The sequence below is a fragment of the Anguilla rostrata genome, chromosome 15 (genome assembly GCF_018555375.3).
Source record: "Anguilla rostrata isolate EN2019 chromosome 15, ASM1855537v3, whole genome shotgun sequence".
NCBI classification, from domain to species: Eukaryota; Metazoa; Chordata; class Actinopteri; order Anguilliformes; family Anguillidae; genus Anguilla; species Anguilla rostrata.
Window position 1 is genome coordinate 13,124,963 of NC_057947.1, and position 15,639 is coordinate 13,140,601.

Below are 15,639 nucleotides of genomic sequence, written 5' to 3' on the forward strand. Positions count from 1 at the left end.
CTCCCAATCTGAAACATGGACTGAAGTAAAACGAGCAGTTCTGCGTAGTTATCTAGCTAACTCAGAAATCCTGCTTCAGGAAATACCCCCCTGTACATTTAATTAGAATTGGAATGTAAACACGGAATCAGGAGTGGAATACAGTCCCGAATACATTTTAGAAGAAGAAATACAGGCTAGGAGTAAGGATTCGGAAAATATGCATATCTACAATACCACTGCATAATAGATATGACTGAACATGGTTATTTTACAATATTTTCAAGGTAAAAATACTGCATAGTATGCCCTGAGCTATACGATGGTAAAGCCTAGCTTATGCTGCTTTCTTTTGCGTTTTTTTTTTTTTTTTTTTTGAGGTCTAATATTACTACACTGGACAAATTGCCCTAACCTAGCGACTAGAAATGGTTTACATATGAGGTGTCTTACTGAAAAGAATATTAATAAGCGGAGGACACGCCCACCATGTCCTTATCTGCAGAACAGCCCACGATAATCCAACAATGTTTATTACAGTGTAATGCTTATAATTGGGTTAAAAGCTTGTCAATTGTTACTTCTGGGGAATATAACCACAATTTGAATCCAGTTTGCTGGGCCTTTAAACATTTGAGGAGCCCCTGCGTGTCTCCAATAGAGCTTTAGTTCCGACTACGCTGGAGTCTTACGGTCAGGTGCAGTTGACAGGAGAACCATGGACAGCTCCTGCCTACCAGCGAAAATAAACACGCGTTTAGTTTCAAGAGGATCAGTACAATCTAAATGTGTATAGAAAGGTATGAGACCTTGCTACAGCCACTCATAAGAGGGGTGAGACCGTGTATGCAACCATGGCTACGTCCGCTGTCCTGTCCTTGGAGAGCCAGGTAACTATGGCAATGAGTGCACTTAGGATTTCGGCTTTCTTTTCTCAGACTTGTGACAGTAGAGCAGGCTAATCTAGCTCTGTCCGATACAGATGGAGAGAGGGAGGGAGAGAGAGAGAGAGCGAGAGAGAGAGAGTGAGAGAGAGATTCTTGAATTGAGAGAAGAGTGATAGTGTAAAAAAAGATGCTAGCTAAACGCTAACTTAAACCCGGTGCCGAGTCAACGCTCAAACCGACACCGGAGGACAGAACGCCACAGGAGAGATGGGATCGGCTTCGTCGGCGTACAGAGTGATTTATCTTGACGTTGATGACAGAATTCAGAAGGTAAATCACAAAAATCAGTGTGTTTCTGTCAAGAGTTTTTTTTTTTTTTTTGGCTGCATGTAAATTATATGTGTTGATCAAACATATTCGGATAGGCTATAAAACACATATAAATAAAATGTTAATAAATTGTTAATATTTCAAATTGCTCGGCAAACATGCCAGGCTGAACAAAATCTAAACGCTTATGTAACACTAAATTCAGGTGTTGACTTAGAATTTATTCATCCATATTAATCGCCACTGAGTCAGTGCTTTTGAATGTGATGTCGAGTGCGCGCTCTCCTGCGTGTACGTATGTGTGCATTATACATAATTCATGAAATCTTAAAGTCACATACCAAAAAGTGCCGTACTAAAATTGCAATTACTGATCGCAGTTTAATTTAGTAAATACCTGCCTAATTACAACATGCGCGTGTCTGGAATCACTGCACAGGTTTGTTTTGTAAAAATATTGTGTCCCTCGTAAAATGCATAAATTGGTGTCCATTAAAGTAGATTTTTGGTAAATCATAAATTATCATAAAGTACACAATCCTTTAAACTGTAGAATGGCAGTTATTCCTGCCTGTAATTTGCACAATGAAAGCTAGTGGGAAGGAGTGATGTATATGCTCAGCCAGAGCTTCTCATCCCTGGTCTGCTTGTTTTCGATGTTACTCTGAGCTTAATTTATTAAATAAAGCAGTTTATTACACAGTTGACTTGCCCGACCTAATTTCTTGGGTCTGAACTGCTTTCTGATTATAAGATGAATACAAAAGACTGCACGATTTTCCAAGATCAGGATAGAGAAACCCAGTGTTGAACCATAATTAAATAACTGGAGAGGTGGTGGCAATGGTAATTGGCAATGGTTATTGAAAGCATTTGGTTTCTGGAGGACAAATGGTGGTCATTGATTACCTTCTCCCAAACTTGCCAATGTAGAGCACAGAATACTGTCGGCACAACATTGAACAGCAACAGTCTGGGGCCTATTTGGGCCATCTGTTTGTTCATTTTCTTTGTTGTCATAATTGCTGATGATTTGCATACTATGCACCATAGCATGAATCTATTGTGAGATGATGCTGTTCCAACCATGTTGATTTAGTCAGTCACAAGTACACCAACAAGACCAGTAGACAGAAGCGCACAAATAAGTCACATGCATGTGTGCATTGACTTACATGTGTACGCGTATATGCGCAAGCACTCACTCAAAAGACTAAACAGATTTTGAACAAATATTAATCCATGGACAAGCTGTTTGCAGGCTCTGGGGCGCTCTGAGGGTATACTGAATCCTGGTTTGGTCACAAGCTCAAACATGATTGGTTGTACATCTCAGAAAAGATGCTGACTCATCAGATATGTGTTGTACCTGAGTTGTGTGCTGCATTTTGAGATATAAAACTAGTTGTTGTATATGTCCTGGATGCTGATTGGCTGAGACTGCATTCTACAGTGATTGTAAATCCGATTAACAGTCATTCAAACAGCCTGTTTGTAAGCAGTATCACTCTATGCACATGACAAATGACAAAACAAATAATATTGTGTAATTGTGTTTCCGTATGTTGTAAGCATTTTATAAAAGCAATACAGCACTCAAAGCTGTGCTGTATTGTGAATATAGTCACAGCTACAGGTGATTGTCAGCACTCCATTACATGTTGTGCCTAACAACTCCCCTGTAACGATGACTGTATTCACAATTCAGCACTGCCTCTCATGTCCTATTGCTTAAATATGATTGAATATGTTAATATGAGGTATGTTGTGTAATATAAGTGCTTTTTTGTAATACACAGGGTGTGCTGTATTATAAAAAGCCCTCGCAAAGGTTCAACTGGTGAGGTTGACAGATGCCATTACCCAGGATATTTAGTTGGACTATAAAACCTGTGATACATAATAATAAATACATACATAGTAATAATAACGCAACGGTGTAAACGTGTTTATTCTTTACTTAAGTAGGTGTCACAGCTACTGAAATACATAATTGTAAATATGAAGCTTAAATAATGTATATGTATTTTATGTGTGTGCGCTCATATATATCAGTGGCCCTCAATCCTGGCACTGGAGAGCCACAGGGACTGCTGGCTTTTGTTGTTACTCAGCACTTCAGTAGTGTAATTGATCTTTTAAAGCAGTTGATTATAAGGTTAACTCGGGCTTCCTGGTTTCTCGGGTCTGAATTGGTTGCTGATCTTATGGTGAAAACAAAAACCAGCAGGCTGTGGCTCTCCAGGAGCAGGACTGAGGATCACTGATATATATCCTCATAGTCAGGACTGTCGTTTCTGTGTATCACGTTTGAAAGTTTGTTTTTCTTTTTCACAGATGAGTTGTTCCTTTTGTTCTCAATTCTTCTTTCTTCCCCCTCTGCATATTTAACTATTCCTTCATCTTCATTTTTTCTTCCTTTTGTCTCTCTCTCTCTCTCTCTCTCTCTCGTAGTGTTGAACCCTCATCTTGATTGATTCTATTTTCAACTGTCTTCATCCGATTTGCAGTTTCTCTACAGTCTGGAGTGGAGCTAAATAAATACCTGTCCCACACATATGTGTGGAGCCGTCACTTCCAGGCATTCGAGAGCTCTCAGTCCTTATCTCCCTCCCTCCCTCCCTCCCTCCCTCTCGTCCTCTCTCTTCTCATGCATCTCCATCACTCTCTCTTTGTTTTCACATCTTTTCATGGTTTTCTTCTGCTTGGTATTTTATTTTACCATGTGAATCCTGAGAAAAGATGTAAAACCTGAGAAAAAAATACTTGGCCTCTTTTTGGTTTGTTTGAAGAGTTTATTAGAAGAGTGCATTTGCTCTCTTTTCAGTCTCTGTCTGTGGGCACGTGCTGAACTTTGTACCTGCGGTCTGCATGATGATAGTTTGTAAAAGTTTACAATCAAAAAAGGATACAATTTAACTTACACATGCACTTCGGACTTCTGACATCCTGTTATTTCCTCGAAAGTTATTTTTGTGCATAGTGTAGTCATACTTTATATGTTTTTTGGACTGCTGAAAAAGCCACAGCTGCAGGGTGTTTGTCACGCATTCAGACCTGAATCTACAGACAAGGGCACAGATCTCTGCTAGGCTAAACAACGTCTCATACCTTTCTCGTCTTATTCTCGTCCTTCTCTTGGCTCTGTCCAGGTTGTGTTCAGTCGCTTCTGCAGCCCGTGTGACATAAAGGAATTGTTCTGTTTGGCTCTGGGACTTCCCAGGTAGGAGAGACAAGCTTCAATTCTCACATGTGGCAATGCTGAAATTGCTGGACATTTTGTTCTGTGTTGAAATTATTTAAAGCTTTGCGTTATTATGAAAGCTTACAATGTTCTGGCGTAAATCTGTGACCGGCAATAATGCTAATCTGTCAAGTCTCTAGTGGTGCTGATTATATGCGTTATAATATCAGAGCAATCTCAATTAGTGGTTCCAAAACTGTGTGGCAGGACCCACTGGTGGCTCATCAGAGAGTTTGAGGTGGATAATCGACGACACATGGAAAAAAACAAGACATTTGGATTTGGTATATTTTATCCTGCAGTGATATTTACACCAGTCAAATGAAATGCTGCAGCTGTTCCATATTGCTGTTGTTTTAGTATACATATACAATTTTATACTTATACAATTTTTTATATAAAATAATGTTAAAAAGAAATGATTCAGCATCTTAGCACGTGTCTGGCTACATTTTAACAAAGGCTGGGTCACAGAGTATATGTAACTGGGCAGAGAGTAGATGATGGGCTCAGAAAGTTTGTGAATCCCTGGTTCAGCAGATTGATTTGGTCCTGTGTGAAGACAGTGCAGTATAATGGTTAGGGAGAGAACTCAGAGGTTACAGGTTTGATTCCCATGTGGGGCACTGCTGTTGTACCCTTGAACGAGGTACCTAACCGGATTTGTGTCAGTAAATATATGCTGTGGACGTCTCTCTGAAATGGCGAAATGTAGATGAGATTGGAACGGGGCTCTGATGTCTGTGTGTGACAGGAACACCGCCATCTCCGTACTGGATGTTACAGGAGCCATGGTATCCATTGACCCCACCATGCCACACAACTCGGAGAGGTAACACCCATAACCACAAAAAAAAGAATCAATAAATGCCATTTATAGTCTGTGGCTCATTTAATGTATGTGCATTTCAGGTAAAAACAGATATATCTTTGTTATGATTTGTTTTATATTTTATTGATTTTTCAGTTTGTTCTTCCTTGTCTGTTATTGATTATTATGGCAGCATATGCTTAGACAGTGTTATGAAGCCAGTTGGAGTGGGCTGAATGTTTTCATTGTTCTCGTGCCGAGTTGGTGGCCCCCTGCGCTTGGCATTTCCATCTAAACACAGTTCCAAGATTTAAATTTAAATTTAACAAAAAAATACCCACATGCACGTACAGACACGTACATATGCATGCATATACGCACACACATGCAGGCATATACACACACACACTCACTGGAAATAGCTTGCTTGTGTGAGTCTGTCAGCGGTAACCTGTCTTCAGTAAGCTTGCGTGCATGTGCTCTCTTTCTCGCTTTGAAGGGCACCGTACCGAGTCATGCCACTGACAGGGGGACAACTGGCCGGTGAGTCTCCGTGAAGCGTGCCGACAGCTCTGCTACATTCCCACCAGCCATGTAGGAGGGGTTAGGGTCTCATTCACTGATCCCCTCCAATCATACCCTGTTCCCGGAGGGCCCTGTCTGCTTCTGGTTTTCCACCAATAACCCAGGGCTCCGCTAGCTAATTATCGCCAAATGCAACAGCAGCGTACCCGTAGATTAGACTCACACAATAAAATGTATTCATTTGGGACAAAAGAACAGTTTTTAAGTTCTCATTAGTGAGTGGATGGATAAATGTAGCTGATAAATCAGATCACACAAATGATTGGGCTAATTTAATAATTAAAAGTAGAACTTGAAATGAAATCAGGAAACAGAATGCAGCCTTCCAGAAATGGGGTTACCTATCCTTGCTGTAAAGCCAAAAAGTCTTGGTGTATCATGTCTTGATGTATATTCAGTTAGCCTGAATATAATTCAAGACAAGAGCCATTTTGTTGGATTTTTCATTTTTATTGCTTTGTTTTTTTATATGTTTTTTATGAGCCAAAACTGTAGTTCTTTATGGCTGAAGCCAAACAGGGTTGAGCTTGGTTTGTGCTGAAGCTAAGAAGACCGGGCTTGGTTATCACTGAAGCTAAGCAGGGCTGGATTTGGTTACTGCTGAAACTAAACTGGGCTGGGTTTGGTTACTGCTGAAGCTAAGCTGGGCTGGGTTTGGTTACTGCTGAAACTAAACTGAGCTGGGTTTGGTTACTGCTGAAACTAAACTGAGCTGGGTTTGGTTACTGCTGAAACTAAACTGAGCTGGGTTTGGTTACTGCTGAAGCTAAGCTGGGCTGGGTTTGGTTACTGCTGAAACTAAGCAGGGCTGGGTTTGGTTACTGCTGAAACTAAGCAGGGCTGGGTTTGGTTACTGCTGAAGCTAAGCTGGGCTGGGTTTGGTTACTGCTGAAACTAAGCACAGCTGGGTTTGGTTACTGCTGAAACTAAGCTGGGCTGGGTTTGGTTACTGCTGAAACTAAGCACAGCTGGGTTTGGTTACTGCTGAAACTAAGCAGGGCTGGGTTTGGTTACTGCTGAAACTAAGCGGGGCTGGGTTTGGCTACTGCTGAAGCTAAACTGAGCTGGGTTTGGTTACTGCTGAAACTAAGCAGGGCTGGGTTTGGTTACTGCTGAAGCTAAACTGAGCTGGGTTTGGTTACTGCTGAAACTAAGCAGGGCTTGGTTTCATTAGTACTGTTGCTGATCAGTGCCTCACAGGAATAGTGCACTTCTGCACTCATGTACCACTTTTAACTGTGTGGTCTTTCATTGCAGATAAAGAGGAGCTATTTCAGAACGTACTGTCTCAGGTGGCAGAGCAGTTCTCCAGGTATGCAGTGACTCTGGCCTCTGTGTCTGTCCACACCGCACACTAGGACCCCTTGTTGCCTGTGCTGGGATTTGTGTGTGATTAATCAATTGCCTCTTCCCCTTATGAATTTTGAAGGGCCTTCAAAATAAACGAGCTGAAAACTGAGGTGACAAACCGCCTGGCCATGCTGGAGAAGCGAGTGGAGCGTAAGTCAACCACCCTGTCTTTGTCTCTGCTTGTGAATTCGTGCTCACATTTATGTTTAACCGTAGCCATTTAGCAGATGTTCTTTTGCAGTGAGATTTCTCTGTCTGTTGATGATATGTGACTAGGTTCATTTAATTTTTCCTTCATGATGTTGTTTTTGATTTGATACCATGTGTAATGAATTGACTATGTTGTTCTAATAAAGGGGCATTAAAGTCAAGTCTCTCTCTCTTTCTCTCTCTCTCTCTCTTTCTGTCTCCAGTGGAGGGCCTAAAGGTTGTAGAGATTGAGAAATGTCGTAGTGATATTAAAAATCTCCACAAAGAAATGGCCTCCAGGAACAACAGGTCAGTGAGCTTTGATGCCTGAGCTTTGACCTGTTTCTGATCTTTTTGCCCTCTGTGACTCAAGGGCTGCTGGACCTGCTGATACGTCACACTGCTTTATACCTTATTGCTGAACTAACTTCTGTTTTTAAGTGTCTTTGGAATTGTAAAATCTTTGAGACTTTGAAAGCAGACAGAAACTGGTCCCGTTCTATGTGATATGCTCAGATATTCCCACCACTGGCTAAACTTTACTGAACAGGGAATAATGTACAGTTTGTAATTAGCTTCCCTTTAAGGGAAGAAAATTATAGACAATTGAATTCTTTAATGATGTAAAATGGGTGTCTTACTGTCATGAAAAGTTTGTGTGAACATTGGAAGAAACTTGTGACTTCTTGATCTCTGCAGCAGTTTCATGGACGAGGGCAGGAAATTAATCCCACGCAGAGATGTGCCTTCCTATCCCAAGGTGAGTCTGCAGACCCTCTCTCCTATAATGCATGATGTGCTATCTGGCAGAGGGGAGGTAGACCATGAGCTCTGCCCCCTGCATTGCATCCTCTCCCAGTTGGCTACAGATTCACTCTGAAAACCAGCCATTATTTTTCTATTTCGAGTTCTGAATACAATGTCACTGATTTTCACGCACTGTTTTTCCCCTCTTTCTCTGTCTCTCTCTGGTGTCTGCCTGCACTTTGTGCATGCTCTCCTGTGTGTGCGTATTTGTATGTGTATGTAGTACCACCTGTCCCAGGAAACAGTGGAGGCCCTGAGAAAGCCTGTCTTTGACGTTTGGCAGTGGGAGCACAATGAGGTGAGAACAGGAACCGGTGTAGTGCAGGGACCCCCAGGGGTCTGCAATGCAGCTTCACTTGATCGTTAGCCATTTTGCAGAAATATTTACATATTTCAAAAATGACATAGGACTATATTAAACTTTAAGAAAAAATAGAATATGAAATGAGTTTTGAAACAAAGAGGTCTGGTTTACAGGTCCTCCTTGGTGATATTGTGATCATTGTTACTTATTACATCACAGCTTTGAGACCTAAGACATGAGACTGTGTTAGCACTGAGGAAGGTGATAGAGACCCAGCCAATGGGTGCCATTACAGGAAGTGACCTCACAATGCCACGTTGTCTCAGATGCTGAGCTGCCTGGAGCACATGTACCATGACCTGGGACTGGTTAAAGACTTCAACATCAACCCCATCACCCTGAAGAGGTGGCTGGTGAGGGCTACCCAGATGTTTGAAAGATTCCTCCAGAGTCATTTGACTCCTCTGCCAGACAACGTCAGATGACCATCCTGTCTCTCTCTCTGTCTCTCTCTCTCTCTCTCTCTCTCTTTCAATGCAGCTCTGTATCCATGACAACTACAGGAACAACCCCTTCCACAACTTCCGTCATTGTTTCTGCGTTACACAGATGATGTACAGCATGATTTACCTCTGCAGCCTGCAGGTAACCTTAAACACAAATCTCTCTCCATCTCTGTCTACAGTATATGCTGGTAACATTTAACCCCATCTCCCATCTCATCCAACTTAGAGACATCCAGGACAAATTTAGCTATTGGGAAGATACAGTATCTTAAGGCAGTGTCTCATCTTTCTACATAAAACAAAGGTGAAGATATAAAAATTCAAAAATAACTGAATTTCACTGCTGGGATTTTGGGCTACAAATATTTCATTTTACACGTGGATGCCCTACTGCACTGCATAGGAGAGAGATGTGAAGTGAGATAGCAGGAGGGATGAAAGCTACGATAGGAGAACATTCTGTTGTCTTGGACACGCATGCAAATCAGATTTTTTAAGAGCCATCAGTGAGTCACTGAACCCAGGTGTGTGTGCTATTACTCCTGCCTGAGCACTTGCCAGCTGGAGATTTTCTATCTCACACAGACATATGCATACGCGTGCACACACACACACACACACACACACATACATGAGCGCACATACACATACACACACACACACACACATACATGAGCGCACATACACATACACACACAGAAGGAAATGGACATATATGGTCAACTGCACACAGAACATCAGATTCATAGCAGCAACCAGACCAGACACAAGCTGCCAACCAAACACACTTGGCAACCAGACACAAACTGGCAACCAGGCATACGCTGGCCACTTGATACATCAGCAATCAGAGGAATGCTGACAGCATGAAACTCTCCATAATTGCACTCTGTCACCATCGCCGGAAATCGAACACACTTCATCTGCCAAAGATGGGAAAAGAACGTATCACACTGCGCGGGAAATGTCCCATCTGCTCATGCTGAGGGGTCACCAAATTACAGGGCTGAATGAAACAGATTAGGAGCTGCAGCTGGAACAAGTGGCTTTCTATTCTCCGCCTCCAGATGATAAGAGAAACAGCATGTGCAGGCATTGTGCCCAAGCTGCTTTCCGTGTCCCAGGAGAGCTGCCGGTCTGAAATTCTCATTCTCTACAAGGCCAGATTTCCTCACCTGCCCTTGGACCATATTTAAGGCAGCTCTCGTTTCTCCTAAGTGTTTTTTACAAGGTTTACAAGGACAAGTAAACCTCATAAACCGTGGGCTGGGGCAATCAGGTGTTTGCTGTCTATTCTCAGTCATTAACCCCACACTCTTATGGCAGAAGGCTGAAAATGAGCCGTTCACAGTGATCACCAGATCAGAGTTTCATCTGCTGAAAAGATTTTTTAAGAAGAATTCTCCTTTACAGCACATACCAGGAAAACAACACCTGCATGTCCACACACTACAATCCCACCATGCCTACATTTACTACCTACACACATATAGGTGTAAAAAAAATAAATTAATGAATTATCATAAGTTAAATAAAGAAATTAAAAATAAGAAATCAACATGAGGGAAACTTTGTCACCCTTTAATTACCTCCCTGAGAATACTTACAGGGCCCAACGGACCCATGCCTTAAACCTTTCGGCGTTGAGTGGGCAAAATAGCTACCTTGGTCTTTTCTGACAAAAGGTTTAGCAATCCCGCTTCCTGCTATGACAAGGCACTGTATTTCTAGACCATCGATGGAATGTGTCTGAGGCTAACCACCACCCAAAACAGTATACCACTCCCTAACTGGCCGAACGGCTTCCTTCCAGACATATCCTACAAAAGGACCATTGCTCTCCTACTGCACAAGTTGCAGTGAAATTATCAGAGCTGTGACAGTTGATTAATGGTCAGAGGTTGAATTCATATCATGTTTTAGACGTCTCATTCCTGGTTCTGGTGAGCCACAAGGTCTATTAACCAATTTAGAGCCAAGAATCCTGCTGAGATTAGCTAACTGCGTAATCGACTTCTACAAATTAAGTGGTAAATAACAGTGAAAACCGGAGTTAAATCATGTTGTATGAGAGAGAGTGATCCTCCCTGTGCTCACCTGTTCCCCCTACAGGAGAAGTTCACCCAGGTGGACATCCTGATCCTGATGACAGCTGCTGTGTGCCATGACCTTGACCACCCCGGTTACAACAACACGTAAGAGACGTCACTGCAGCCCATGGGAAGTGCATGCTTACTGAACATGCGGACTGACACACTGAACTGAGAAGAGACAGCCTCCTACCGCCTTCTCTCCTCTTTCCTTTCCTGTTCTCACTCCCTTCCATTCTTCCATGTAACTTCTCCCCCCATTCCTGCTGTTTTCCTTCATCTCTCTGTCCATTCTTTTTCTTCTCCTCACTCCCCCTCACTCCCATTTCCTCCCTTTCTCTCTTACCCTCCTTCAGCCTCTTTTTCTCTTCTTCCCATCTCATCAACTTTCTCCTGCTCTCTTCTTTCTCTCTCATCCCTTCTCCTCACTCACCCTTTCTGCTCTCTCTCTCGTCATCCTCAGGTACCAGATAAACGCGCGGACGGAGTTGGCGGTGCGCTATAATGACATCTCTCCACTGGAGAATCACCACTGTGCCGTGGCCTTCCAGATCTTCTCTCAGCCTGACTGCAACATCTTCTCCAACACTGACACAGAGACCTTCAAGCAGATACGCCAGGTAGCTTTCAGCAGTGCTCTGAGCATGTATCTGTGTGGAAGAGAGACAGGGAAAGACAGGGCATACTGTATGTACCCAGTATCCATCATTTTTGGCCTGAGCTATTGTGTTGTCACAATGATTGCTGCAACAGTACATTACTATACTCAAGTTTGAACTGGTGTCCATTGTAGGTAAAGGTATTTCCATTCTATTTGCTGGATGACTCCAATCAGATGTGTTTACATGCAGTACTTGGTACCCTGGTGAACACATTTCCCCCTGTTTTTGGTCGCAGGGAACAATAACACTAATCTTAGCCACAGACATGGCCCGACACGGGGAAATCCTGGACTCCTTCAAGCTGAAAGCGGACAGCTTCGACTTTACCAACGAGGAGCACGTTGCCTGTGTGAGAACCCACTTCCCTTGATCACCTTTGTAGATTGGTGCTATCAGTACAGGTAGCAGTTGAACAGCATGACTGCGTTTTTCTGTGCGTTTCTGCCTTGTGTATGTAAGAGTGACTGTGTTAGTATATGTAAATTACCATGACTGTGTTGACATGTATATTACCCCTTCTGTGTTAGCCTGCATTATCTTATCCTGACTGTGCTAGCATGCACATCATGGTGACTGTGACACAGTGTGACTCTGTATGTGGCTCTGTCAGTGTTCGTCTGTGTATGTGTCTCTGTCAGGGTTAGCCTGTTGACGTGGTTGTGGCTGTGTTGGCCTGACTGTGTGTTTGGTTCTCTCAGCTGAAGATGGTGCTGATAAAGTGCTGTGACATCTCCAATGAGGTGCGGCCCATGGAAGTGGCTGAGCCCTGGGTGGACTGCCTGCTGGAGGAGTACTTTATGCAGGTAAACACAACCTTGGTTGGAGCTGTTAATTTTACAAAGGCATTTAACTAGGCCACCTTACAAGTAGGGTATATGTTAATGGGTTGTTACATGCAATCTTCAACCTGAATGTCCTTCAAAACTGTCCATGTGCGTGTATACAAATAAAAAATTATGACAAAAGAGCAAAGTTTATCATTCCTGTTTTTTGTTGTGGCACCTGCTGCTCAGGAGGCACATGTGACTGGGTTGTGTATTACATGCGAGCAGTTCAGAGGGAGGACCCCTAACACGTGCCTCTCTGGGACTGCAGTAGAGCTCAATCTCCTGATACCCCTCGCGGTACGCAGTAGCTCTGTGAGTATTTGTGTGGGTTTTGAGTGCTGACCGCCCCTGAACTGTGTGTCCAGAGCGACAGGGAGAAATCAGAGGGGCTCCCCGTTGCACCCTTCATGGACAGAGAGAAAGTGACCAAACCCACGGCCCAGATTGGCTTCATCAAGTTCGTCCTCATTCCCATGTTTGAGACCGTAATGAAGGTAAGAGCGCCATTGCACTGGGAGAGAGAATGATGAAGTGCTTATTTGATAGAGGGTGCGCAACAAAGATCAATCCAATTTCAGGCCAACATCTGCCCTCAATGAGTTAATAAACCCATTCTGAATGTCTTCTTAAAACCATACACTACAGCTACAGACTGCAAATTGGTTTATTCTGATACATGTTGTGCCTGCAGATTAAAGGAATGTTTTTTCTGGCTAATTTCTGACTTTGGAGCTCCCTGTAACTAACGCATGCAACTCCCTTAAACATTAGCAGCCCCCCCTCCAACCTCCCCTCCGTAATCCCTTTACTTCAGGGGTGTCAAACTCAGGTCTCGGTGCACCACAGTGTCACCTGTGTGGCCCTTTGTGGTTTCATTTCAATTAGTGGCCAATTAATGCCTTGATGACAGGGTGTGTGGATCCTTTAGCCAACCAGGCACTAAAAAATCACCCCCCCCCCCTCCACACACACAGCTTTCCCTTCCCTCAGTTGAGGACATGATGGTGCATGACGACACACGTTTTAGCTCTGACCTCTCTGTGCACCCCCTCCCCCCCAACAGCTGTTTCCCCAGATTGAGGAGGTGATGGTCATGCCCCTCAGAGAATCTCGGGATCGGTACGAGGAACTCAAGCAGATTGATGATGCCATGAATGAGGTGAGGGGACTCTGTGTACCTGTATGACAAGTTATAGGGTGTGAGCGGTGAGCCTGAATGTTCTTACTTTTCTGTTGCATATGTCAGGTGCAGAAAAAGAAAAGTGAAAATTTAACCATGGGCGGGAAGAAGAAATGAGAGATCAGAGGTTTGTGTCTGTTTTGGTATTTAGTACTAGCTCTCTGTTACTGTAGTTATTAATCATTCCTATGATGTAATGTATCATACAGTCAGCTCAGCCGTAATTACTCATCATGTGCAATTAACTGGCAGACGCAACACAATTACAGAGTCCAAGAGCTAGAACGAGACGAACACAAAACACGGTCCAGAAATCTTTGTCTCACTGCCAGTAGCAGTTAAACCAGTAATGTTTTTTTACCTTTTTGTAACATTGTAGCAAATGTTGTGTCCTGTATTGGAGCTCTATTTGGGTACAGTAGAGCTGATGGTGTATTTCTGTGGAACAGGACCATACATTGGACAGGAAGCCGCTCAGGGGGGTGGAGGCATCAGACAGATGGACAGACAAACTGTCATTCCAGAGCCTTCATCTGACAGCACAGAACCATCACCAAACAGCATTCAGCTTTTATTTTGTATTTTTTAAGAGATTGTTTAATGTGTACAGATTTATAGTATACTTGTTATTTTTCTTTCCTACAATAAAAGTTGTACTTTGTACTTTTGAATTGTGGTCAAAAATTGACATTTGTATCCTGTTCGCTCCTGTTGCTGACCGTGGCCAGAAGCTGTGTGGTGTGGCACATATTTGACCATGGAATTGGGTTTCAGAAAGAGGGTTTCAGTTTGCCCTGTCTGCCCGAGCTACATCTGGCACCGGTAGCCCTTCCACTGGATTAAATGTCTACAGTCTTCCTACAACAGCTGCACACAGAGCGTAGACCTCAGGTGCAATAACAGCACATCTCAGCTGGTGGACTACAGTGTAAAAAAATAATTATCAGCTGGAAGAACAAATAAAATTTTATTACAAATACCATTTTATATTCCAACCTAAGAAAAAAACATTAATATATATCTACAAAGGTGTAGGCTGGTATACAGCTTTAAAAAAAGACTACTGATTTCAAGTATTATTATAGAAAATACACTGATGCGTTTAGATGTCAGTGAGCCAGATGTCATCAGTGTATCTTTGAAAGCATCTTGTTAACAGCCCAGTGAATGACACGATTTAGCATTGTTCCCATACAACAAATCATATATCTGTGGCTGTGCATCACGATTGTATGGCATTTCCAATTATTCAAGTGATGGTAGAGTTGTGTTTCTGCAGGGAAATACATATTGTGCCACGACAGTGTTCTGAGCAACACTGGCACACATACTGTGGTTCTCCTCCATGCTGTCTGGAAACATCAATGATAGCAGGCACATTGCCCAGTATTCCTCTGACTGTTGCATTGATGCCTTGCAAAAGTGAATTCAGCTTCATCAGTGTATGTGGGTAATTATGTCCGTCGACACTTGCATCCAAGCATTCATGGAAAGACAAAATAGTTCTGTTCACTTTTAGCTTTTACATAACTATTATCACCCTAAATCAGTGAAGAACTCATTTCACAAGCTTACAGCAGGATGTTATTAAGTTCATACACTTGCAAAAATAGAATGATTAGCATGTAAATGAAATTGAATCTACACAAGTATGACATCTTTGCCTATTTCTCTCTGCACAGGCACCAAATAAAGTTTCTCCATTAATATTTGTTGCTTTAAGAGTGCTGTCTGAATCAGTGCTTCAGAACATGCTATTCATATTCCTCTGGACTACTTTCAAACAAATATTTCCTTGCTTTGCCCATTTAAAATAGAGCCACTTCTTGCTTTTAATTTAGTAAAGGACCACACAAACCACTGGCTTAATCTTCTTATTTTTTCTTTT

At 42.6% G+C, this 15,639-nt stretch overlaps 1 protein-coding gene across 1 annotated transcript; it reads left to right on the forward strand.

Moving 5' to 3' along the window:
* Positions 1-588: 588 nt before the first annotated feature.
* Positions 589-14,422, forward strand: LOC135241049 (high affinity cGMP-specific 3',5'-cyclic phosphodiesterase 9A-like). Its single transcript, XM_064311158.1, has 19 exons — positions 589-1,196; positions 4,349-4,419; positions 5,195-5,272; positions 5,751-5,794; positions 7,094-7,148; positions 7,266-7,336; positions 7,600-7,684; positions 8,075-8,135; positions 8,406-8,480; positions 8,813-8,899; positions 9,027-9,131; positions 11,105-11,187; positions 11,546-11,702; positions 11,980-12,093; positions 12,443-12,547; positions 12,937-13,065; positions 13,635-13,730; positions 13,818-13,878; positions 14,201-14,422. Exons 1-18 carry the CDS (start codon positions 1,134-1,136, stop codon positions 13,866-13,868), a joined length of 1,530 nt encoding a protein of 509 aa, XP_064167228.1. The 5' UTR covers positions 589-1,133; the 3' UTR covers positions 13,869-13,878; positions 14,201-14,422.
* The last annotated feature ends 1,217 nt before the right edge of the window (positions 14,423-15,639 follow it).